Source organism: Engystomops pustulosus, chromosome 1, assembly GCF_040894005.1.
Source record: "Engystomops pustulosus chromosome 1, aEngPut4.maternal, whole genome shotgun sequence".
NCBI classification, from domain to species: domain Eukaryota; kingdom Metazoa; phylum Chordata; class Amphibia; order Anura; family Leptodactylidae; genus Engystomops; species Engystomops pustulosus.
This window is the reverse complement of record NC_092411.1, coordinates 8,207,273-8,234,758: the sequence shown is the minus strand read 5'-3', so window position 1 is coordinate 8,234,758 and position 27,486 is coordinate 8,207,273. Positions and strand designations below refer to the sequence as shown.

At 43.4% G+C, this 27,486-nt stretch overlaps 1 protein-coding gene across 3 annotated transcripts in view; it reads right to left on the bottom strand.

The window, feature by feature from the left end:
- Positions 1–27,486, bottom strand: part of PIK3C3 (phosphatidylinositol 3-kinase catalytic subunit type 3) — a 101,820-nt gene that overhangs the window by 37,774 nt on the left and 36,560 nt on the right. For 2 of the 3 annotated variants that reach the window (XM_072132850.1, XM_072132853.1), the window contains 15 exons: positions 23,395–23,466; positions 23,014–23,118; positions 19,451–19,543; positions 18,898–19,083; positions 13,680–13,834; positions 13,516–13,603; positions 12,299–12,366; positions 12,114–12,219; positions 11,533–11,649; positions 10,347–10,478; positions 9,586–9,714; positions 8,731–8,800; positions 8,148–8,212; positions 3,778–3,862; positions 3,298–3,372 (listed from right to left, as the gene is read on the bottom strand). In XM_072132850.1, the coding sequence (XP_071988951.1) occupies positions 3,298–3,372; positions 3,778–3,862; positions 8,148–8,212; positions 8,731–8,800; positions 9,586–9,714; positions 10,347–10,478; positions 11,533–11,649; positions 12,114–12,219; positions 12,299–12,366; positions 13,516–13,603; positions 13,680–13,834; positions 18,898–19,083; positions 19,451–19,543; positions 23,014–23,118; positions 23,395–23,466 (1,546 nt within the window). The remainder of the gene's footprint in view (positions 1–3,297; positions 3,373–3,777; positions 3,863–8,147; positions 8,213–8,730; positions 8,801–9,585; positions 9,715–10,346; positions 10,479–11,532; positions 11,650–12,113; positions 12,220–12,298; positions 12,367–13,515; positions 13,604–13,679; positions 13,835–18,897; positions 19,084–19,450; positions 19,544–23,013; positions 23,119–23,394; positions 23,467–27,486) is intronic. The other variant, XM_072132851.1, reaches the window with a different exon arrangement.

Below are 27,486 nucleotides of genomic sequence, written 5' to 3'. Positions count from 1 at the left end.
CAGGATGGAGAAGTCTATCTATCTATCTATCCATCTATCTCCTATATATCTATCTATCCATCTATCTCCTATATATCTATCTATCCATCTATCTCCTATGTATCTATCCATCTATCTCCTATGTATCTATCCATCTATCTCCTATGTATCTATCCATCTATCTATGTATCTATCCATCTATGTATCTATCTATGTATCTATCTATCTCCTATCTATCTATCTCCTATCTATCTATCTCCTATCTATGTATCTATCTCCTATCTATGTATCTATCTATCTATCTCATATCTATCTATCTCATATCTATCTATCTATCTCATATCTATCTATCTATCTCATATCTATCTATCTATCTCATATCTATCTATCTATCTCATATCTATCTATCTATCTCATATCTATCTATCTATCTCATATCTATCTATCTATCTCATATCTATCTATCTATCTCATATCTATCTATCTATCTCATATCTATCTATCTATCTCATATCTATCTATCTATCTCATATCTATCTATCTATCGATCTCATATCCATCTATCTACTTGTCTGTCCATCTATCCATCCATGGTATTTCTGTCCATCTATTATTGATCTATCCATCCATGCTATTTCAATTCAATGAAGCTTTATTGTCATGAACAAATGAAAATTTGCATTGCCAAAGCATTTAGAGAATAGGGGATTGTGGGAGATGGGGAGAGATATTTCTATCTATGTATCACATGTCTATCTATATATCTATTGCATTTCCATCTATCGATCCATCTTCTGCACATGTGGTACCTGGAGGTGAGCTGCCACGTGTGACGCGTTATGAGCGTGGACTTCTGCAGGATGTGATCTGCAGACTATTTCTACTTCGGATTGTTGGAAGGAAAAACAAGCAATTGAATAACCAGAAGATCTTCTCAGGACTCGTCTCCCACATCAAGAAAACAAAAGGATGTAAAGGACGGGCGCAGAGGTGGATGGAGACTGCCCCCTGCTGGCTGGCCAGGGAACAGCGCTCAGGACTCATGTCTCCACATAGCAACAAGCAGCCGGGAGGGAGCGGCCATCACCGCACGGAAAATACACGGCACACACAACACATCCTGCAATCACTTCCATTAAGAGGTAATTGTGTCTAATGCCGCCCGCAGCAAGCACCAAAATCATTTATACCGACTTACAGGGGAAGAGGAAATACAAGCGGCAGAGGAGAAGGGGAAATACAAGCGGCAGAGGAGGAGAAGAAGGGGAAATACAAGCGGCAGAGGAGGGGGAGGAGAAGGGGAAATACAAGCGGCAGAGGAGGAGGAGGAGAAGGGGAAATACAAGCGGCAGAGGAGGGGGAGGAGAAGGGGAAATACAAGCGGCAGAGGAGGAGGAGGAGGAGAAGGGGAAATACAAGCGGCAGAGGAGGAGGAGGAGGAGAAGGGGAAATCCAAGCGGCAGAGGAGGAGGAGAAGGGGAAATCCAAGCGGCAGAGGAGGAGGAGAAGGGGAAATACAAGCGGCAGAGGAGGAGGAGAAGGGGAAATACAAGCGGCAGAGGAGGAGAAGGGGGAAATCCAAGCGGCAGAGGAGGAGGAGGAGAAGGGGAAATACAAGCGGCAGAGGAGGAGGAGAAGGGGAAATCCAAGCGGCAGAGGAGTAGAAGGGGAAATCCAAGCGGCAGAGGAGGAGGAGGAGAAGGGGAAATCCAAGCGGCAGAGGAGGAGGAGGAGAAGGGGAAATCCAAGCGGCAGAGGAGGAGGAGAAGGGGAAATCCAAGCGGCAGAGGAGGAAGAGAAGGGGAAATCCAAGCGGCAGAGGAGGAGGAGAAGGGGGAAATCCAAGCGGCAGAGGAGGAGAAGGGGGAAATCCAAGCGGCAGAGGAGGAGGAGAAGGGGGAAATCCAAGCGGCAGAGGAGGAGGAGAAGGGGGAAATCCAAGCGGCAGAGGAGGAGGAGAAGGGGAAATACAAGCGGCAGAGGAGGAGAAGGGGTAAATACAAGCGGCAGAGGAGGAGAAGGGGAAATACAAGCGGCAGAGGAGGAGAAGGGGGAAATCCAAGCGGCAGAGGAGGAGGAGAAGGGGAAATACAAGCGGCAGAGGAGGAGAAGGGGTAAATACAAGCGGCAGAGGAGGAGAAGGGGAAATACAAGCGGCAGAGGAGGAGAAGGGGAAATACAAGCGGCAGAGGAGGAGGAGAAGGGGAAATCCAAGCGGCAGAGGAGGAGGAGAAGGGGAAATACAAGCGGCAGAGGAGGAGAAGGGGGAAGCGGCAGAGGAGGAGAAGGGGGAAGCGGCAGAGGAGGAGAAGGGGGAAGCGGCAGAGGAGGAGAAGGGGGAAGCGGCAGAGGAGAAGGGGGAAGCGGCAGAGGAGAAGGGGGAAGCGGCAGAGGAGAAGGGGGAAGCGGCAGAGGAGAAGGGGGAAGCGGCAGAGGAGAAGGGGGAAGCGGCAATGAAGGGGAAGAGGGAAGTGGCAGAAAAGTATTGTTTTCTGTAAAATCGAATCAGCCATTTGTAATTTGTTGTGCATTTTCCCTATTGATACCGTTCTACCATCTCCCTTTAATCCAGCACTGATTTATGGGAACGCAAGGAAGTGTAAAGAACTTCCACAATCTAGCAGATTATTAATCAGGAACTAAATCAAATAGTCCATGGAAGCAGAAAGAGCAACAGAAACATAAAGGGGAAGTCCCATCACAGAAGAGAGAGCTCCAGGCCCCCAGGATTGTGCTTACATTTCACCTGCCCTCTGCAGGGCTAACAGAGTATTACATGTTGGGTGCGCAGGTGCCGGGTAATAAATAATGCAGCAAGTCATCTGGACAGGGAATGGAAGTAGCTCTGTGTTTTATGTTCTCTACATCTTATCATCTCTATCAAATTCAAAGAAGTTTTATTGGCAGGAACAAATACACATGAGCATTGCCAAAGGATTTACAGAATATGGGAAACCGCAAGAAGGGGGGGGGGGCATGGAGTGCAAGGGGTTACACTTGTCTCTGAATCTGTGGCAGTGACAACGTGGTCTTCACTTCCTCCATCATGGAGCTAAAGCCTAGGAGGGGGATCTGAGAGTCTCACTGCTGAGTATTTGGAGCAGTGTAGCAGGGAATGGGCCTCTCTCTATCTGAAGGAGACGGCTTGTTAAAGGGAGATAAATTACCATAAAAGATAGTGATAGACTGATGAGTGAGTGCGCCCCCGGAGGCCCCTCCTGTCACTGCACTCTTTAGTATGTGAGTGCTGGAGAGGAGGCTATCCCTCCCGCCGTGTTAAGGAGATACAGAATGGAAAAGAATAAAATGGCATCAGACCTGTTTTGGTTAACAAGAGGTTGTCCAGATGTCTGTCACCAACTCCGAGAATGTAAGTAATGACACAATATCCGGCTGTGAGGAAGAACAAGAGGAAAAACATCAAAGAGCATCAACACAGATGATGAGAGACTGAAATATCCAAAATATAAAGCACCCCCCCCCCCCCAGTTATAACAAATAAAACTAGTCCTGGACTGAGGGCACACAGTGAGGACCGTGCACAAAGCTCACTGATACATTACAGGGGAAGGTCTACAGACAAAAGGCCCAAGACCCTTAGAGGTTGTACCACCCCCCCCCCCCCTGGCCCCACCACCACCACTAAATGCTGCAGGGACCACCAAGAGTCACTGAAAACTAAAGATAGTTCTGTCTAGCAACAGAAATTTTTCATATCCCCCACATAGCCCCCAACTAGAACTACCAGGATATTCTATCATATAGTTACAATTTCTCAAACTTGTACTGTTAACCTACCACAACTTTTCACATAAGTGTCCATCACCTCCGCACTTATTCCATATGGACCTTTATCACTTGGAGCGTGTTTCCTGAAGAAGTTCTATGGAAAACCAAGGCAGAAACTTTTATTGTATGTAAGTAACAATATAACAATTATTATAATACTACCCCCTATTTACAAGAATATTACTACTATAATACTGCCCCCTATGTACAAGAATATAACTACTATAATACTGCCCCCTATGTACAGGAATATAACTACTATAATACTGCCCCCTATGTACAAGAATATAACTACTATAATACTGCTCCTATGTACAAGAATATAACTACTATAATACTGCCCCCTATGTACAAGAATATAACTACTATAATACTGCCCCCTATGTATAAGAATATAACTACTATAATACTGCTCCTATGTACAAGAATATAACTACTATAATACTGTCCCCTATGTACAGGAATATAACTACTATAATACTGCCCCCTATGTACAGGAATATAACTACTATAATACTGCCCCCTATGTACAAGAATATAACTACTATAATACTGCCCCCTATGTACAAGAATATAACTACTATAATACTGCTCCTATGTACAAGAATATAACTACTATAATACTGCCCCCTATGTACAAGAATATAACTACTATAATACTGCCCCCTATGTATAAGAATATAACTACTATAATACTGCTCCTATGTACAAGAATATAACTACTATAATACTGCCCCCTATGTACAAGAATATAACTACTATAATACTGCTCCTATGTACAAGAATATAACTACTATAATACTGCCCCCTATGTACAAGAATATAACTACTATAATACTGCCCCCTATGTACAGGAATATAACTACTATAATACTGCCCCCTATGTACAAGAATATAACTACTATAATACTGCTCCTATGTACAAGAATATAACTACTATAATACTGCCCCCTATGTACAAGAATATAACTACTATAATACTGCCCCCTATGTATAAGAATATAACTACTATAATACTGCTCCTATGTACAAGAATATAACTACTATAATACTGTCCCCTATGTACAGGAATATAACTACTATAATACTGCCCCCTATGTACAGGAATATAACTACTATAATACTGCCCCCTATGTACAAGAATATAACTACTATAATACTGCCCCCTATGTACAAGAATATAACTACTATAATACTGCTCCTATGTACAAGAATATAACTACTATAATACTGCCCCCTATGTACAAGAATATAACTACTATAATACTGCCCCCTATGTACAGGAATATAACTACTATAATACTGCCCCCTATGTACAAGAATATAACTACTATAATACTGCCCCCTATGTACAAGACTATAACTACTATAATACTGCCCCCTATGTACAAGAATGTAACTACTATAATACTGCCCCCTATGTACAAGAATATAACTACTATAATACTGCCCCCTATGTACAAGAATATAACTACTATAATACTGCCCCCTATGTACAGGAATATAACTACTATAATACTGCCCCTATGTACAAGAATATAACTACTATAATACTGCCCCCTATGTACAAGAATATAACTACTATAATACTGCCCCCTATGTACAGGAATATAACTACTATAATACTGCCCCCTATGTACAAGAATATAACTACTATAATACTGCTCCTATGTACAAGAATATAACTACTATAATACTGTCCCCTATGTAAAGGGATATAACTACTATAATACTGCCCCCTATGTACAAGAATATAACTACTATAATACTGCCCCTATGTACAAGAATATAACTACTATAATACTGCCCCTATGTACAAGAATATAACTACTATAATACTGCCCCCTATGTACAAGAATATAACTACTATAATACTGCCACCTATGTACAAGAATAAAACTACTATAATACTGCCCCCTATGTACAGGGATATAACTACTATAATACTGCCCCCTATGTACAGGGAAATAACTACTATAATACTGCCCCCTATTTACAAGAATATAACTACTATAATACTGCCCCCTATGTACAAGAATATAACTACTATAATACTGCCCCCTATGTACAAGAATATAACTACTATAATACTGCCCCCTATGTACAAGAATATAACTACTATAATACTGCCCCCTATGTACAGGAATATAACTACTATAATACTGCCCCCTATGTACAGGAATATAACTACTATAATACTGCCCCCTATGTACAAAAATATAACTACTATAATACTGCCCCCTATGTACAAGAATATAACTACTATAATACTGCCCCCTATGTACAAGAATATAACTACTATAATACTGCCCTCTATGTACAAGAATATAACTACTATAATACTGCCCCCCTATGTACAGGAATATAACTACTATAATACTGCTTCCTATGTACAAGAATATAACTACTATAATACTGCCCTCTATGTACAGGAATATAACTACTATAATACTGCCCCCTATGTACAGGAATATAACTACTATAATACTGCCCCCTATGTACAGGAATATAACTACTATGATACTGCCCTCTATGTACAGGAAAATAACTACTATAATACTGCCCCCTATGTACAGGAATATAACTACTATAATACTGCCCTCTATGTACAGGAATATAACTACTATAATACTGCCCCCTATGTACAGGAATATAACTACTATAATACTGCCCCCTATGTACAGGAATATAAATACTATAATACTGCCCCCTATGTACAAGAATATAACTGCTATAATACTGCCCCCTATGTACAAGAATATAACTACTATAATACTGCCCCCTATGTACAAGAATATAACTACTATAATACTGCCCCCTATGTACAGGAATATAACTACTATAATACTGCCCCCTATGTACAGGAATATAACTACTATAATACTGCCCCCTATGTACAAGAATATAACTACTATAATACTGCCCCCTATGTACAAGAATATAACTACTATAATACTGCCCCCTATGTACAAGAATATAACTACTATAATACTGCCCCCTATGTACAGGAATATAACTACTATAATACTGCCCCCTATGTACAAGAATATAACTACTATAATACTGCCCCCTATGTACAAGAATATAACTACTATAATACTGCCCCCTATGTACAAGAATATAACTACTATAATACTGCCCCCTATGTACAGGAATATAACTACTATAATACTGCCCCCTATGTACAAGAATATAACTACTATAATACTGCCCCCTATGTACAAGAATATAACTACTATAATACTGCCCCCTATGTACAAGAATATAACTACTATAACACTGCCCCCTATGTACAAGAATATAACTACTATAATACTGCCCCCTATGTACAGGAATATAACTACTATAATACTGCCCCCTATGTACAGGAATATAAATACTATAATACTGCCCCCTATGTACAAGAATATAACTACTATAATACTGCCCCCTATGTACAAGAATATAACTACTATAACACTGCCCCCTATGTACAAGAATATAACTACTATAATACTGCCCCCTATGTACAGGAATATACCTACTATAATACTGCCCCCTATGTACAGGAATATAACTACTATAATACTGCTCCCTGTGTACAAGAATATAACTACTATAATACTGCCCCCTATGTACAGGAATATAACTACTATAATACTGCCCTATGTACAGAAATATAACTACTATAATACTGCCCCCTATGTACAAGAATATAACTACTATAATACTGCCCCCTATGTACAGGAATATAACTACTATAATACTGCCCCCTATGTACAAGAATATAACTACTATAATACTGCCCCCTATGTACAAGAATATAACTACTATAATACTGCCCCCTATGTACAGGAATATAACTACTATAATACTGCCCCCTATGTACAAGAATATAACTACTATAATACTGCCCCCTATGTACAAGAATATAACTACTATAATACTGCCCCCTATGTACAAGAATATAACTACTATAATACTGCCCCCTATGTACAAGAATATAACTACTATAATACTACCCCCTATGTACAAGAATATAACTACTATAATACTGCCCCCTATGTACAAGAATATAACTACTATAATACTGCTCCCTATGTACAGGAATATAACTACTATAATACTGCCCCTATGTACAGGAATATAACTACTATAATACTTCCCCTTATGTACAAGAATATAACTACTATAATACTGCCCCCTATGTACAAGAATATAACTACTATAATACTGCCCCCTATGTACAAGAATATAACTACTATAATACTGCCCTCTATGTACAGGAATATAACTGCTATAATACTGCCCCCTATGTACAGGAATATAACTACTATAATACTGCCCCCTATGTACAGGAATATAACTACTATAATACTGCCATTACTGTGTATACGCACCTGTATACTTCCTTCAGTGGCGAGAACCTCAGCTACAGGTACTGACTGAATAAACTGCATGAACCCTGTGAGGAGGACATTGTGTTATTATATATAGACAGTAGTGGATTATAATATAGGCAATTTGGGTGGTAGCCCGGGGCCCTTCACTCATGGAATCCTTGTACATCTGTTCCTACACAACAGCCATTTCAGGACCTTTAAAGGTCCTCCAAAGGTCCTGAAACCGCTGATTGAAAGCAGCGGAAGGGACACATCCTCCTTTCCCCAAGAAGCTGATTCTAGGACCAGATCTAGGAAGTGATTCCAGACTTGTAGGGGCCATAATATTCACAAAGACCAGGGCCCATGGTGGTCTCTATGTAGTGGTATTATGTCACAAAATCTCTGATTTTGTTCTACGGAGTAAAATTCTATTCATAGAGAAATAAAGGATCAATGAACCTTCTCCTCAATCACATGAGACCATTGTACAGGTGTACACCGAAGGGGGTAGCGCTACATGTCCGATCGACCCATAGGGCTCAGGTACAATAGATATCGGCAGGTACTGGTGAAAGACGGAGGGAGGTCCAGTTCTTACCGTGCTTTGTACTTGTTGCCAGAACCTTGTAAGGGGTTAACTTCAGGTCCAGATTTTCCTTCCGTAAAAGCTGGAAAACAAAGAACGTCTTAACGGTCAATAGAATTCTCCCATTCACTGACAGCAATCAGAGATCTGACTATACTCCTAGAACAACCACCACAAAGCGAGTGCTCAGGGGACACAGTACAGGGTCAATAGTGTTGATTCTTGTGGGGTCTGTTTCGGATACCAAACACTGAGGGCAGTGGGAGTCCTGATGATACCTTACAGGATGGAACAATCTTGCAGATTTTACTCTGGTACTTAAAAGCAAATCTCCCATCAGAATCCATCCTGATAAACCAGGGACATTACTCATAGATCCAGGCACCGGGACTGTGGTATCTTCTTATATTTTCATCCATGGTCTCCTTCCTAAATTCTCTAAACTTATCAACTTGTAAAATTATGCTAATGAGCCAGAAGGGCTTTCCAGAGCCCTTCCGTATTGTAGCTTCACAGGCTGTTACACTGTGCAGGAGAACTTTCCCCTCCCATTGTGTGATGATATATCAGGAAGGGGAGGGGATAAGTTCTTAGGAAGCAGGGTAGGGCGAGACAGTGTAACAGCCTGTGAAGCTACAGCACGGAGGCGCTCTGGTAACAACCCCCTAGAACCATTCAGGCTCATTAACATAATTGTAGAAGTTGATTTTAGAAGGAAGGAGGCCATGGATAACAGATACAAGGAGATACCACAGTCCTGGTGCCTGGATCTATGAGTAATGTCCCTGGTTTATCAGGATCATCTGATATTACCTTACATCAAGTTTGCGGGTTCTAGCCCGATCCCCGTGTACAGCGTCTCCTCACCTTATCCATCAGGGAGATAATCTGCAGGATCAGCTGGTCCTGACGCAAGTCGTCTCCATTCTTGAATATGACCGGATATTTCCCACCGTCCACAGTCTTGAAATACAGCTTTGCCGGCATGAGGGCGCTCTGCAGGGAGGGGGGGGAAGGTTCATAACACGACAGAGGTCAGCAAGGTCCTGCCCAGGCTCCGAAATGAAGCTTTTACTGCAAATGTGAACAGATCCCAACGCTGGCTATACACCCTAGATTAATGGCGGGTGACCGTGCAGCTCCTGCTGACTATGCACAGCCTCCCAGCATCTGCCCTCAGGGCCGGTCAGACATGTCCAATGTTAATATGCCTGATATTCTGTTGTTATCTTATCATCTATCTAATGAGTACTGCAGATCGAATGCACTGCCGATGTATCCTCACACTGCTGTGCCCTTAGCTATGTGCATTGAACTACTCTTCGTCAATGCGATTGCTGCAGTATCCAACCAGAACCAGTATCCAACTGCAGTATCCAACCAGAAGCCGGCCACAGCTTTTACTCAGAGCAGGCAAACAACTTTGGTGCAGGTTAATGCAGAGTCTCTCAGCACAGCAGTGTGAGGACATGCTATGTTCTATGAAGATATAATCTATGGAAATGTTTAGGGCTCCAGGTGATGGGGAAGTAAATATCCAGAAGATATTAGAAGATGGTCCTTGTACCTGAGCGCTCCACCACCTTTCCCCATGAGTCTGGGATTGGTCAGGGCTTTGTGTTACTTACCTTGAACAGGGTGGCCTTCTCTGGGATGATCCCCCGGATCTTCACCTGAGGTTCTAGAGGTAGAGGAATCGGCTCAATCTCGGACAGGTTCATCTTCTCGTTATCTCCTAGTAAGGCCTGAAGCCGCTCGTTCTGGAGTAACATGAAGATACAGTGAGAAGACGGGATCATTGGTCACGGACTGCAATCAGTCCTGATATACTGAACTGGAAGGCCCTGGAACCAGCGCTACACATGAGGCTGGTTCTGTCCAGGTCCAGGGTCCACAATCAGCACCTTCCCCAAATGCACTTACAGGGAACCTGTGACAATGAGCAGATCAGTCATATTTTAATGGAGAAGAGTCAAATATAGAAGATGCGGGAGGAAAGTCACTGCAGAATCTTCAGTGCTATAGCAGCTAGAAACCTGCTACTGGGGGCATAACAAAGAGAAGAATCGTTCTTTCAGCAAGCACTAGGTCTGTACGTCTGGAAGCTACAGACCCTTAAAGGCACAGTTAGAAATGAGAGCTGCAGTTTAAAAAAATAATAACTCAATTTTTTTTTTAATCTGCCTACATCTCCAGTTCAGTAGATGTGACGTGAAAGATGAGATCCTAATCTTTAGTATGACACCAGCAGCATTTTTTTTAGCTGCTATAGAACCGAAGCACGTGAAAAGTCCTCTAAAGTCAAGTGATCTCTGCCAAAATACGACTCTTCTCTGCTCATTGTCACTTGACTTTGGAAAATAATTTTTATAGGTTAACAGGTGAAATGTCACATAAAAGAAGGAATTCTTGAAAGGACATTTTACCCCTGACCTGAGAGGGCTGGTAATGAGACTAAACCTGGTGACAGGTTCCCTTTAATCACATCAAGTTCCATAAAGTTTGATATATTATCACTAGTCACACGGCTTCTATACTAGCTGCGTAATCTGCAGGCGCTATATAAATAAAGAATAAAAGAATTATTGTTATACTGTGCATACACTTCTGTCTTCTCTGCGGCCCTAGTGGTGATGTATGTGCACTGCACCCTGGTACTCTGCTACGTGTTTGATGCTTGTTCTAGTATCTTTGTATTTGTGCCCCTCTATAAGTGATACTGCTGCATTATAGTCTCACTACAGGGGAGGGTACAGGCAGGCGTGATACTAGACAATGACGTTTGGCACCCACGGAGGGGAGGCTGGCACCTACCTTTTTTTTGCGGTTGCCACTTTCGCGCTGCACGGCCCTCATGAGATGAACCAGTCGATCTACAAAGGTTTGCTGTGTGGCCAGCAGCGAGCGCATCACCCGGACTGACTTATCTCCCTGCAGCAGGAGGGGAAGAAGGAAAATCAGCTCTTCTCTCATGTTACTATGAAGATCCCCCCCCCCAACCAATGCTGAAAGAGCATTGACGGCAAGAGCTTAAAGGGGGTTTCCACTTCCAGCTAATTATCTATAGTGTATGTGCAATGAAAAGTGTACAACTTACAAACAATTACACAAAAAATATATATTATATGCTGAAAGTGGAAAATCCCTTTAAGTGATCAAGTAATTCAATGCACACATTTAGGATGAGCAAAGTAGTCTGATTACTGGGACCCCAAAAAGGAGGGGACCCAAGACCCTGCTGCTCCCCATCTTCCTTCTCCATAGCAATGGTTTGGACAGTTGGTCCTATCTCCCATATTTTTAGGAAGGGCGGCTACTCTCCTCCGTTAACCTGGGATAGGACAGATGCAGGCGTCCTCTGCAGAACGGCTCAGATACACTTTGGCTGCTGTTACCTTTAAGAGGGCCTGGCTGAAGCGCCTCATGACGTTGAGGTACATCTCATGGGTCTTGGGATCTCTCATCTGTGTGTCCTGGTCCTCACATTCCACAATCACATACCTGGAGGAGAAGATACAATCTATCACTCATCTTACACCGGCAGGAGACAGACAGTCAGCGGCCAGCGGCCGGCACCCACCAGTACAAGTAGTTGGCCAGGGTGGAGTTCTTACACGCCCGCGAGATGAGGAAGGTGCACAGATCCTGCTGTAAGAGAGAAGAGATTGGATATATTGTCATGGGAAGAGAGGAGGGAAGATGGAGAAGAGATTGGATACAAGGGAGGAAAAGGTTGAGAAGAGAGAAAGAAAGGATGTCAGATAAGAGGAGAGGAGGGAAAGAAAAAAGAGAGAAAGGAGAGAAGATGGAAGAGTGAAGAAATGGAGAGGAGAGAAAAGAAGGGATGAGAAGAGAAAGGGGAGAAGAAGAGAGGAGAGAAGAGAGAGAGCAAGAGGATAAGAGGGAAGGAGAGAAGGGAAGATGGAGAGAAGTGGAGAGAAGGGCAAGAGGATAAGATGGAAGGAGAGAAGGAGGAGAGAAGATGGAGAGAAGAATGGGAGAAGAGGAGAAGGAAAGAAGAGAAGGGAAGATGGATAATAGAGAGATGTGAAGAAATGGGGAGGTGAGGAGAGAAAAGAAGGGATGAGAAGAGAAAGGGGAGAAGAGGAGATAAGGGCAAGAGGATAAGATGGAAGGAGAGAAGGAGGAGAGAAGATGGAGAGAAGAGGAGAAGGAAAGAAGAGAAGGGATGATGGATAATAGAGAGGAGTGAAGAAATGGGGAGGTGAGGAGAGAAAAGAAGGGATGAGAAGATAAAGGGGAGAAGAGGAGATGGGGGCAAGAGGATAAGATGGAAGGAGAGAAGGAGGAGAAAAGATGGAGAGAAAAATGGGAGAAGAGGAGAAGGAAAGAAGAGAAGGGATGATGGATAATAGAGAGGAGTAAAGAAATGGGGAGGTGAGGAGAGAAAAGAAGGGATGAGAAGAGAAAGGGGAGAAGAGGAGATAAGGGCAAGAGGATAAGATGGAAGGAGAGAAGGAGGAGAAAAGATGGAGAGAAAAATGGGAGAAGAGGAGAAGGAAAGAAGAGAAGGGATGATGGATAATAGAGAGGAGTAAAGAAATGGGGAGGTGAGGAGAGAAAAGAAGGGATGAGAAGAGAAAGGGGAGAAGAGGAGATGGGGGCAAGAGGATAAGAGGGAAGGAGAGAAGGGAAGAAGAAGAGAGGAAGGGAAGGGAAGATGAAAAGGAGAAGAGGAAAGATGAGCAGAGGAGTGGGGAGGATGAAAATAAAATAAATGGAGAGCAGGAGAGTGAAGGAGAAGACAGAGAGAGGTGGATGTTGGTGGGCACCTACCTCCAGGCTTTCCGCTTCCCCGTCCTTGGCCTTGGAGGACGGCGCTGGAGATGGTGATTGTGGGTGAGCACTGGACACAATCTGAGAACTGACAAGACACAATCCTATCAGACGTCCGGTCCCTGCACATATGGACTGGTGATGACCTGAGGGTCTTGTGTTACCTGTCCATGTCCCCGGGGGTCAGCCCTGAGGTCAGCATGCTCTCCAGCATCGGGCCCTGGCTCTCCTTCTTGGTTACTTCTAGTTCGCTCTTTATATCGTCAAAGTTTTCATACTTCAGCGCCTGAACCAGCTGTAGTAAGTACATGAGCAGGTCCTGCAGGAACACGAACAGAACCAGAGCTCAGCAGAACCGGGAGAGAAGTGGCCCAGGTCCAGCAGCCTCTTCCCGTCTCTCCGACATCACTAAAACTTTCACCAGCTTATTACCTGCTGCCGGATCAGAACACGGGGAATGTGAGGTCTGTGCCATCACATCTCATGTATCCCTGATCCCTACATGTATCCACGGCCCAAACACTGATCCCTACATGTATCCACGGCCCAAACACTGATCCCTACATGTATCCACGGCCCAAACACTGATCCCTACATGTATCCACGGCCCAAACACTGATCCCTACATGTATCCACGGCCCAAACACTGATCCCTACATGTATCCACGGCCCAAACACTGATCCCTACATGTATCCACGGCCCAAACACTGATCCCTACATGTATCCACGGCCCAAACACTGATCCCTACATGTATCCACGGCCCAAACACTGATCCCTACATGTATCCACGGCCCAAACACTGATCCCTACATGTATCCACGGCCCAAACACTGATCCCTACATGTATCCACGGCCCAAACACTGATCCCTACATGTATCCACGGCCCAAACACTGATCCCTACATGTATCCACGGCCCAAACACTGATCCCTACATGTATCCACGGCCCAAACACTGATCCCTACATGTATCCACGGCCCAAACACTGATCCCTACATGTATCCATCTTCATCATAGTAAACCTCCAACCTCCCATCTACCTACCTATCTAATATCTAACCATCCATTTATCTACCCATTTACCAATCCATCAAACCAACCTATCCCTCCATCTACCTACCCAGTTATCTACCTACTGATCCATCTTCCTAAGTACCTACCAGGCACCTACATCTACTTACCGATTCCTTCCATCTACCTACCCAGTTTTCTACCTACTGATCCATCTACCTATGTACCTACCAGCCATCTATCTACCTAGCTAGCTACAAGACATCTTCCTAGCTACCAGGTATCGACATCTACCTACAACACATCTATCTACTGATCCCATTTATTTACCTTCCTACCCATCTACTTACCTACCTACTCATCTAGCCAGCCATCTACCAATCATCTAATCTAACCTTGTATCTCTCCATCTCTCCTTCTACCTTATCTCTATCTTCTATTTATTCATCCCTGGCCCCGGGAATAAATCACAGAAAACCCTGCACAAGTGAAGTTGGAGCTCCGCTTTATCCGCTGAGTCATTGTGGAGACATTTTACATAAAATCTCTGGGATGCAGTTGTTTCATGTGAAGACGTCGGCTCCTGCATCAGATTTTACTCCCCCGACCACCATGAGTAATGTCTCGCTGGAGCGTGTGAGGAGCCGCGGACACTCGAGTAGAGGAGACGCCACGCGGGGACATCTGTTCTGTCATCCGGCAGTGAATCGTTCCTTGAAGAGGAGCAGGAATTCTCATCGTGGGGAATGTATGCGGGAGGAATCCATAAGAGGAGCCGCTAATGGTGCGCGATGTATTCCTCCCAATACACCGGATAAATCAATGTATGCAGATGGCCCGGAGACAAGGTACAGAGGGAGAGGTCCCCGGGCGGCTTCTCCTCCCGCGTCACTAACTTCTCTCCAACTAGATACGTAAACTAGGATCAACGTTTCTCCAACCAGATGACTCAGTAGGTTGCCTAGAGTGGGCTGGTAATAAGATATAGAAAATATATATATCCATCTCTCGGAAGACCCTCATGGCTCCAGTCCAGCTGGACATTGTGTACATTGTGCACGTGACAGCTGGGAAATTCACTGGCCTCACAGTCACGTATGAATGAAGGACCCATGACCCACTGAGGCCAGAGACGGCCAATCCTTCACACAAACAGCGTAATAAACATCACGTCTAGTCAGACGGAGACCACAGAGCTGCTACACTAAACTTTGGGGGGTCCTCCTTCTGATGCTTGAGATTTTTTTTTTTTTTATATTTGTAAACAAAACCTGCCCCCTGTGGGGGTAAAAGGAGATAAAGAATCAATATTGGGATAGGATGCGGTTTACAAACCTTATCAATGAGGATATGGAAGGATTGTGTGTCATGTATAGATTTCATGGACTGCAATGGGTCCTGTGCAATACCCTTTATTTCCTGCGGAGGTGCTGCAAGGAAATCAAACACTTGGTGGCAGATCCTTTGTGTTGCTGAGCCAAGTATCCAAATGATTGATATAAAAAATGCACAGCCCTCACCTTTTTTCTACATCAGTGGCTCACGTGGACCCGCATCTACTTTCCACTAGAATTATTCTCATCGGGGGTAGCCGAATACATTTGGGACCCTAAACACTAGCTCTGATGGATTTGTTGTTCCGTAACTTCCTGACAGGTGCCATTTAAAGGGAATCTGTCAGTTAAACTAGCACACACCAGCAAACTGTAGTATAACTATGCCTATATTGTTTACCCCCATGCCTGTAAAGTTCCATAGTCCGTTCATAAAGTTGACCCCCCTCTATGCAAATTACCCCATTTCATTCCGGCATATTCATGTCCTTCCTGCTCAGCTTTGCCTCCAGCTCATTCCCCCCTTCCTCAGGAATGAGGAAGGAGCTGACTGTGTGACTCACTGAAGAGAATTACTAAGGAAGGGGTGAATGAGGGATCTGAATTCTCTTCAGCAAGACACACACAGCCAGAATCTCTCTGGTTTTTTTTTTAGGGAAAGGTAAATGATGTAGAAAGGCCGTATTTACCCAGCTGAAAAAAGCATGCTAAAAGAACATGATTATGCACAAGAGGAGAGTCAACTTTAGGAATGAACTGTGGAACTTTTCAGGCATGGGGAGGAACAGTATGGGGATAGTTGTACTGTTGCATACCAGCAGTTTTCAAAGATAGGTTTAGTTATTGTGGTTAGTTTATCTGACAGGTTCCCATTAAGTCAAAAGCTTTGACCCAAATACAGTCCGCATTTTCAACATCTGTTTTACCAGGGCTAATTCTTTGCTACGAAAACCTAAATTGACCAAGACACTTCGCTCCTGTCCCTGTATGAGGACGACCCCGACGCTCCAACTTCGGTCTCAGCTCAACATTTTTTTTATTTTTCACTTTGCTTATTTTGTTAGAAGTTTGCAAGCAAAATAAATACACGAGAGCGGGCGGCCTCTGCGCCGCCCGAGAAAATCCCCGCTCCTGCCGCCGCTTCCCATCTTATAGGTGAAAGCGAAAGTTGGAAATAAATTGAATCGTACAGGCCACTTATCCAGCTGAAGAAATGAGAGTCCTGACCCGCGACGCTGCCGAATCGATATCGTTCTTCAAACAAGTAATGGGATTTCTATCAGATTATGAGAAGAGGTCAGCGCCTGACAAGTGCGGCCGCAGACATTATCCTGCCTCCACCACTCCCAGACCAGAGATCCTGGCTTAACCCTTCGCAGGACCGATGGCGACACCGACCTACCACATTCAAGCACTGTGATCGTTACGCATTTACACATACAATGAGGCCGAGTTACGGCTATGTTCTTATTACTAAAACTGACATAAAAGGAAAAACTAAAAGCACAAAATGCATTAAATATTTGCAGCACTTTCTACTGTCATCCAATTAACAAGGAGGAACATATATAGAAATCTTTTTCCATGAGTGTTCGGGGCTCCATTGAGTCCCCCTTCCCCTGCTCACTGTGTGGCTGTAAGATAACTGGCTGCAGCAGGAGCTTCCCCACCTTGTCCTTGCCTGAAGCCCCGCCCCATTGTCATGCCCTTGTCTATTCCCATTCAAAATGGAGCTGGATGTATACACAAGATCCGGGTCTAAGGTTCTGTTATATGGTATGACTAAAAACAACAAGACTAAGAAAATACCCCAACTTTTAGATGTAGAGCTTCAAATCTTAAATGGTCACGAACTTTTGAACAAACTTTATCAGTACAAGCGAAAATAAGAAAACGATCAGAGTAAAGTGCTTCCTTCTCCCGTTATCTTGGTTCTTATCCTCCCCCCTTCCTGATCTCTGCTGTATTCCATCATGCTAGCCACACAGACAGAAGCTGGCTGAAGGATCAGATGACACAGAAGAGGGATGGTGGAGCACCGAGTCACAAGAGTCTTCACCCATAGCTGAACTGCTAGTGCACTGGAAACTTGCAGACACAGACAGAAGGGTAGTGTAGCTATAGGCGCACCCAAATATGTGAAAGCTCCACCATCAGTTATATTGAACACATGGATGCGATAATGTAAACCATGCACATTTACATACCGGTGTGTGTCCCCTCAAACAGGACCCTTCTTACTTTATCTTCTAATGGTCTTGCAATGGAGAAAACTAATTTTTAAAATTATGCAAATGAGCCTCAGGGGGGCCCTGTCTACATCACAGAAGCCCCTTCTGACTCCTTTGTCTGCTAATTATGGACCCCCCTTCCCTGTACAGAGTTACCGTCCGCCTCCTCCCACCTCCACCCCAGCTGGTGACATAGACAGTATTAGACGATAGAGCAAGGAGCCCCCTTGCGATGATGTAGAAAGGAGCCCCCGATTCTTATTTGCAGAATTTTTATAGACAATTTTCTCCAAAACGAAGCCATCAGAATATAAAGGAATAAGGGATCTTGTTCCAGGGGACGCGCACCAGTGTGTAGGTGTTATTGGTGTACAATACTGCATCTATATGGTAGAATTCCCTTAATGGGGTTCTCCGTTGACATGCAAGTTGCTGATTGTTGAGGGTCTTTGTATTCCTGTCATAGCCTGTGATAGAGAGCTGCCGGGTGTGCATGCGCCGGATGCCGTATTCCTCTCTATGGCACTAACATAGAGTGTAGCGCTGGGTAATCTCCGCCAGCGCCTAAGAGAGGAATAGAGCAGGCGATGCACGTGCCATGAGCTGCCCTTTACATTTCCGGTCATGACGGGGGAACAATGAAGCCCCGTTCTTGTAATCAGTGCGGGTCCCATCACGGTGTCCTGTGGATAGTGGGGCTAACCTGTTGTGACTGGACAACCCCTTTAGGTATACACTGACTCCTCTACTATATAAATACACAATAGAGACTGATCTACTGATCAGCTTGTACCCAGCACCCACCTCGTCGTCCGCCTGCTGAAGCCGAGCCACCGCGTAGCGCCGCACCGTCGGGTTTGTAAAGTGAGAAGACAGAAGCTCCAAGGAGTCTTCCACATCCATGGGTTTCCATTTCCCCAGAAGCTCCAGGGCTTGTTTGGCTTCTTGGGGTAAATCCCAGTTGACGCATTTCAAGAACTTTGTCAACGCCTACAAAACATAAATCAATGATGAATGTTCACACATTTATCTTACGCAGTGGGAATCTAGTAGGAGACAAGTAATACGGGTTGAGGAGTCCTCCAGATTGGGCACCACAGTGATAGGACTGAGCAAATTGTATCAAGGAGACTCCTGGGGCTGTACTGCAAGAGCTGAGAAGGGTCTCCCGACACACGGCCTGCTGTGCAAGGCTTTATGGGAATATTAGTCTCAGCATAAGCTCTTATTAATAGTGAGTGTAGGGATCACAGGGGAGAGGTGACTGACAGCAATGGGACTAGTGAGTACCAAACGTAAATAAACACAGGAACTCAAACATCCCCTTTAAGGCATCCATTTTCTGAACAATACCAACCTTCTCCTGGTTTGTCAGATAGTATCTAAATTTCCACACCAGGTCCTGCTCCTCTGAGGTCAGCTGCTTGGTTGGAGGGTAGCTCACAATAATCTGCACGTATAAACAAAAAATGTTATGAAAACTGCAAAATCAAAAGGAGTCACATCACACATTGGAGTCATCATAGGCTCATTATAGGCAAGGAAATGACCTTTTATTGGTCATTTTATTGGTCATCCTCTGGAAGGGCGACCCATGTGATTTTGGTAAGTTTGTGAACACATTGAATTCCAATCATATCGGATTACGATTTACCTCAGAAATCCATACCACGAACCTCCCATTTCTGGATATCTTAATCACAAGATCCGAGGATGGTACATTACATTCATCGGTTTACCGGAAACCGACAGCGACAAATTCGCTACTCAGATGGGATAGCCACCACCCGTACTCTCTTCGGAAAGGGATCCCCAAAGGGCAGTATTATCGCGTTCGCAGGAACTGCAGCTCTCCGACGACCTTTCGGTCACAAGCCAGGGATCTGAGGAATAGATTCCTGGAAAGAGGATACCCTGATGGAGTACTAAGGGAAGCATTTCAGAGTTGTTTAAAAAAGAGCCGTACTGATCTCCTTAACAATGTACGTCAAACTAATAAGGAGGCAGAATGTGCTCTTAGGATTATAGCCACCTTTGATAATGGTTCGGATGAGGCGAGACATATCCTGGAAAAACACTGGTCCATTCTGTTATTAGATCAGGACATCAAGGACATCGTGGGTCCCAGACCGCTCATCACCTTCCGCAAAACAAGATCGATCAGGGATCGCCTAGTCAACAGCCACTTTGTGGCCCCAAAGCCGAAGGGCACATGGCTTGACAGGCGCATCCTGGGAAGCTATAAATGTGGAGGGTGTATTGCATGCCCGTACATTCAAACTGGCAAGTCTTTTGTCAGTAATGTTACGGGCAAAATTTATGATATGAGACACTTCATTAACTGCAAGAGTACCGGTGTTATATACAAGGTCACTTGCAGATGCGGTCTCGAATATATAGGAAAAACTTTCAGGGAACTGCGGAGGAGAGTGGGCGAACACCTTGGTGACATCACACATCGTAGAGAAAAACCCCTGCCAAACCATGTCTGGACGCACCATGGTGGCCCTACTCTTTATGGGCATAGACATTGTCCCTTATCCAGCAAGAGGTGGCAATTGGGATAAACTCATCCTCCAAAGGGAGGCAAGATGGATTTATACCCTAGATACCATCTCTCCCAAGGGATTAAATGACCAACTCTCCTTTGCCCCTTTTCTATGAAACCACTTACTTTAACTTACACAGATCCTAACTCATACTGCTTAATGGGTCATCTGTCTCGATGTCGCTACTCCTCACATAAATTTTATCTAGTGGTTCACCGTCTCTCATGCATATCTGGGGACACAATAGATACACTGTTATAGCGTCTCCGTAATTTATCGGTCCCAGCGGCATTTAACAAATGTCACTTAGACCTTTATGCTTAACATACATGGGAGCCATTCTGGACCATAGAATATATTCATTACATTCCACCAATTTGTACCGAGCTGCTGTCTGTTAATTGCCTGCCGTGCTGTCACTGGCAATCTCATAAGTGGTAATCACGCCCATAAGGGGTGGGCGTCAGACGTCGATTAGCGACGTTTACAACACACACTCCCTCGACATTTCTGACGCATGCGCATAATGCGTCCCGCGACTGGCGCTGTTCTCTTTCGAGTCCACTGATTCACAGCGCTGTGGTCGTCATTGCGGTCCGCCGTCCAAAATGAGGCGCGGCCTCGCTGCGACCAATAGGAAGCGGAGACACGCTTAGGCGCACCTTATGGTGAGTATCGAGGGCGTGTTTTTAGATTTAAAAGGTGGACTTATCCTCTCATTTGGCGCGACTAGCCATTCACTGCAGACTTTATGTCCCCGGAACCCACCACCAGGGGCGGGGACGAGCAGTATAACGTGCCAATTGGGCTATAGCTTACAGCAAGCCCAGACATAAGCTGCATGCCATTGAGTATAAGGCCCCGAGAAATCTAAGGTGGGCCTAATATCACCAATTTTTTTATCATCAATCCCTCTGAGGAGTCATCTTTTTGACGAAACGCGTCAGGGAATATTGACAATAAACAGGGGGCATGCATAATTTTTTTCACAGGGTCAGCTGTGGACTGCCCTTGTCAGGGCGGGAGTAACTTGGGGTACATAGGGACAGTGTCTCATTGTGATGCCCCTGACCTCCTGCCCGGTAAGCATATGTACGCCTGAATCACGGTAAGACCCATGTTCTTTTCGATATTCATTTAAGGCGGACTTGCTGTTCACTAAGTCCTTTGAGGATACGTTGTGGTTAGGATTATTACACTCTGTTCCTGACCTTTTGCACTTTAGGCACATGACACTTTAGTGCGGTTTTATGTGATTAAATAAAAGTTATATTTTAGCACACATTTTTCACCTCCCCCATTCTGCTTTTTTTCTCATTATAGGCAAGGAAATGACCTTTTATTGGTCCAAAGTCTGAAGCTGCACAACTCGGATAGTCTTATGTTACTCTAAATCTACATTTTTTTTCTGACTATAAGGCGCACAAAAAATCCATTGATTTTCTCAGAAATTAAAGGTGCGCCTTATATATGAACCGTACTTACAGACAACAGCTGCCTTGTACTGTGCACAGGTCTGCCACCTGCTGGTCATTCATCCTTATAATCCGGTACGTTTTATAATCCTTATATATGAACCTAGACATTTTAACAGGCATAATCCGGTGCGCCTTATAGTCCGAAATATACGGTAGACTCAAAATATCTCAGTAGTGCAGCCTCAAAGTTTTGGGCACACAAAAAACTTTCTCCAAACCACCTGCAGGAGACAGGATCTTAAAGGGATCTGCGACCAGGTTCTATCCCACTAAACCACCACCACCCCTAAATTATGGGCAAAGGTCCTTTCAAAATGTCCTCTCATTTATGTGAAATCAAGTGCTTTCAAAGTCATGTGAACATGAGCAGAGAAGAGTCATTTACATGAAAAGAGTCAACAGTTGGGAAAGGGGCTGGTCACTCCAGAAGAAATATCATCCATTTATGTGTAAAATTCTTCATCTCATCTCATTTTCTCGTGTAATGAGTCAAATTTATTGGTTTCAGTGTTAGTGTCTCTTCAGACGCCCCTATCTTCAGCTTGCACTTACAGATGAGATCCTGATCTTTAATATGACACCTGCAGCAGGTTTCTAGGTGCTATAGAACAGAAGATAGAGGCATCTGAGGTGATCCTAACCCTGCAGCCAATAAATATGACTCATTACACAAGAAAATGAGACGAGTCATATTTGCCTGACTTCAGGGAAAAATTTTATAGATAAATGGATGATATTTCTCATAAAAAAGGGAATTCTGAAAAGTAAATTTTACCCCCCGACCTGAGGGATCTAGTAGCTCAGTGGGGTAAAACCTGCTGACAGGTTCCCTTAAAGAGTTGCATTCCATGAGTGTATACCTTCTATCTCCTGTACATCCGGGGGGCACTTACATTGAGCTGGTCCCGTGTAGCAGCATTTGGCTTCAGGTCATGATCCGAGGGGCCGCTCCGGAGGCTTCGGGCAAGTTTATGGTGTTTACTCTCCACAAGATTCTCCTGAAAAGTAAAAAAAATAAATAAGAAAGAGAGAACAAAGGACGACATTCTGTATACGAACCCTTCATACCACAAGGGATATTCTATGATGTCCATACAAAGGGGGAGGACAATGATACAATGTAACATATACACAGTACAAGTAGCATCATGTATCACAAGGTTAAGCCAAAAAATCTACAACCAGCTCCATAATCACCACTAACTTCAATTTTAAATGAACTTTTAAGGTTTGATAAAATGATTTCCCATAAAAGACAATTAATAAATACTGACCATAGACATCTGAGGATCCGGAACACGGACAATCTCAGCACTGGTGGAAATCGCTGTGGATTCATCCCCGTCCTGCAAGACATCACTGAGAATTACTACATCAAGAATGAAGACGGACTCTACAAGCAAGTAAAGGCAGAAATATAACTACCATAATACTGCCCCCTATGTGAAAGAATACAACTACTATAAGACTGCCCCAGAGGAATATAACTACTATAATACTGCTCCCTATGTACAGGGATATAACTACTATAATACTGCCCCCTATGTACAAGAATATAACTACTATAATACTGCTCCCTATGTACAGGGATATAACTACTATAATACTGCCCCCTATGTACAAGAATATAACTACTATAATACTGCCCCCTATGTACAAGAATATAACTACTATAATACTGCCCCCTATGTACAGGAATATAACTACTATAACACTGCCTCCTATGTACAAGAATATAACTACTATAATACTGCCCCCTATGTACAGGAATATAACTACTATAATACTGCCCCCTATGTACAAGAATATAACTACTATAATACTGCCCCCTATGTACAAGAATATAACTACTATAATACTGCCCCCTATGTACAAGAATATAACTACTATAATACTGCCCCCTATGTACAAGAATATAACTACTATAATACTGCCCCCTATGTACAAGAATATAACTACTATAATACTGCCCCCTATGTACAGGATTATAACTACTATAATACTGCCCCCTATGTACAGGAATATAACTACTATAATACTGCCCCCTATGTACAGGAATATAACTACTATAATACTACCCCCTATGTACAGGAATATAACTACTATAATACTGCCTCCTATGTACAAGAATATAACTACTATAATACTGCTCCCTATGTACAAGAATATAACTACTATAATACTGCCCCCTATGTACAAGAATATAACTACTATAATACTGCCCTCTATGTACAGGAATATAACTACTATAATACTGCCCCCTATGTACAGGAATATAACTACTATAATACTGCTCCCTATGTACAAGAATATAACTACTATAATACTGCTCCCTATGTACAAGAATATAACTACTATAATACTGCCCCCTATGTACAAGAATATAACTACTATAATACTGCCCCCTATGTACAAGAATATAACTACGATAATACTGCCCCCTATGTACAAGAATATAACTACTATAATACTGCCCCCTATGTACAAGAATATAACTACTATAATACTGCCCCCTATGTACAAGAATATAACTACGATAATACTGCCCCCTATGTACAAGAATATAACTACTATAATACTGCCCCCTATGTACAAGAATATAACTACTATAATACTGCCCCCTATGTACAAGAATATAACTACTATAATACTGCCCCCTATGTACAAGAATATAACTACGATAATACTGCCCCCTATGTACAAGAATATAACTACTATAATACTGCCCTCTATGTACAAGAATATAACTACTATAATACTGCTCCTATGTACAAGAATATAACTACTATAATACTGCTCCCTATGTACAGGAATATAACTACTATAATACTGCCCCCTATGTACAGGAATATAACTACTATAATACTGCTCCCTATGTACAAGAATATAACTACTATAATACTGCCCTCTATGTACAGGAATATAACTACTATAATACTGCACCCTATGTACAAGAATATAACTACTATAATACTGCCCCCTATGTACAAGAATATAACTACTATAATACTGCCCTCTATGTACAGGAATATAACTACTATAATACTGCCCCCTATGTACAAGAATATAACTACTATAATACTGCCCCCTATGTACAAGAATATAACTACTATAATACTGCCCCCTATGTACAGGAATATAACTACTATAATACTGCCCCCTATGTACAAGAATATAACTACTATAATACTGCCCCTTATGTACAGGAATATAACTACTATAATACTGCCCCCTATGTACAAGAATATAACTACTATAATACTGCCCCCTATGTACAGGAATATAACTACTATAATACTGCCCCCTATGTACAGGAATATAACTACTATAATACTGCCCCCTATGTACAAGAATATAACTACTATAATACTGCCCCGTATGTACAGGAATATAACTACTATAATACTGCCCGCTATGTACAGGAATATAACTACTATAATACTGCCCCCTATGTACAAGAATATAACTACTATAATACTGCCCCTATGTACAGGAATATAACTACTATAATACTGCTCCCTATGTACAAGAATATAACTACTATAATACTGCTCCCTATGTACAAGAATATAACTACTATAATACTGCCCCCTATGTACAGGAATATAACTACTATAATACTACAATAGTGCAGCCTATACACTAGAATATCCTGTGGTACTGTCCTGGTGGGGTTGGGGGCTGCAGTATTATAAGGGTCTGGGGGCCGCTCAGTGTTAAATATTTTCAAACTGTGAAATGAAATGAGAAGATGAGGCGCTGGGAGGAGGCGTCGGGTTCGCTCGCTGAATTACTCGGTTGATTTGGGACCTGATTTTTATGCTGAGCTCAGAGGTGAAGTGGATGTGGGTCAGATGGTTCCGGTCTATTGCCAGTAATAAGCTCGGGTACAGCGCAGCAGGACCAGGGATAACATCACTACTGCAACAGCTTCATCTGAAATTAAAGGGACGGGTCCATATCTAAAGAATATCACTACATAAAAGGGTGCTCGCCGGAAGCAGCTTTATTGGTGCCATAGTAACAAAGATAGGGGCATCTGAAGTGACCCTCCCCTTGAAGCCTCTAAAAGGGGCTCGCCTCAGACGCAACACGACTCGAATCGGAGAATGCAGCAATGCAAAAAGTCTGATTTTTCTTTTTTTTTTTTTCGACGCAGCTTTGGATGTGACAGGAGTAGAATAGTGACAAGATTTCATTTGCGATCTGTAAAGCCAATTATGGGTGAAATTGCTGAACATTACGGGGTGATTTAATCTGAACAATGATTTTCAGGGGAGGCACGTGACGTCTTCTTCTCACGCGGCTCCCCCGCGCTGTAAATCACTTCTCGTTGGCTCGCGCTGACTCCCAATTTAGTCTTTGGCTGAGCGCGGCACGAAGATACAATTCCCTATTAATACGCTGACACATAAAGGCATTAGGCGCGTTGCGTTATCACTTATAGGCAGCGAGGCTTCAGCCGCGCACAGAGGAAGGCGTCCGCGCTTGGTCGCTCCTGATAACTTAGACGCCGCTGTCTAATTGCCGGGAATGCTGCAGAGCGTCGCAGGATCCCAGAGACTCCGACATCATGAAAGATGGAAGCAAGTCCCAGCCATTACACTATCACAATGGCCGGGGGTCTGCTCTCATAGACAAGGCCATGATACTTCCCGCAGTGGTGGACGGGATGAGGGGCCGCCACCCCGCTAGGGGTCTAGGTGCCTGAATGATCTAGAATTATAGGCAGTCTGCAGTGTGTTACACCATCTCCGGCCATTATGCAACTTATTCAGCATCTTTACTCCTCAATTGTCTCAGCGCCGGTGGCTGGAGACTGGATGTAATGAGGTCTCCCATGCACCGCACAAAAACCTGATCTTTAACGCTCACTCCCTCCAACTCGGAAGCATCAGCAAGATCATACAGCACATTGCAGGGAAGTACTGACGTGCACTGATGTGAATAAAGCACTTGGGAGATATAGAAAACTCACTATTAGCTGCAGCTGTCTCGGTAACGGTCACTCTCAGCTGCATTAGAAGCATCAGCAAGGTCATACAGCACATTGCAGAGAAGTACTGACGTGCACTGATGTGAATAAAGCACTTGGGAGAGATAGAAAACTCACTATTAGCTGCAGCTGCCTTGGTAACCGTCTCTCTCAGCTGCATCAGAAGCATCAGCAAGGCCATACAGCACATTGCAGAGAAGCACTGACGTGCACTGATTTGAATAAAGTACTTGGGAGAGATAGAAAACTCACTATTAGCTGCAGCTGCCTCTGTAACGGTCACTCTCAGCTGCATCAGAAGCATCAGCAAGGTCATACAGCGCATTGCAGAGAAGTACTGACGTGCACTGATGTGAATAAAGCACTTGGG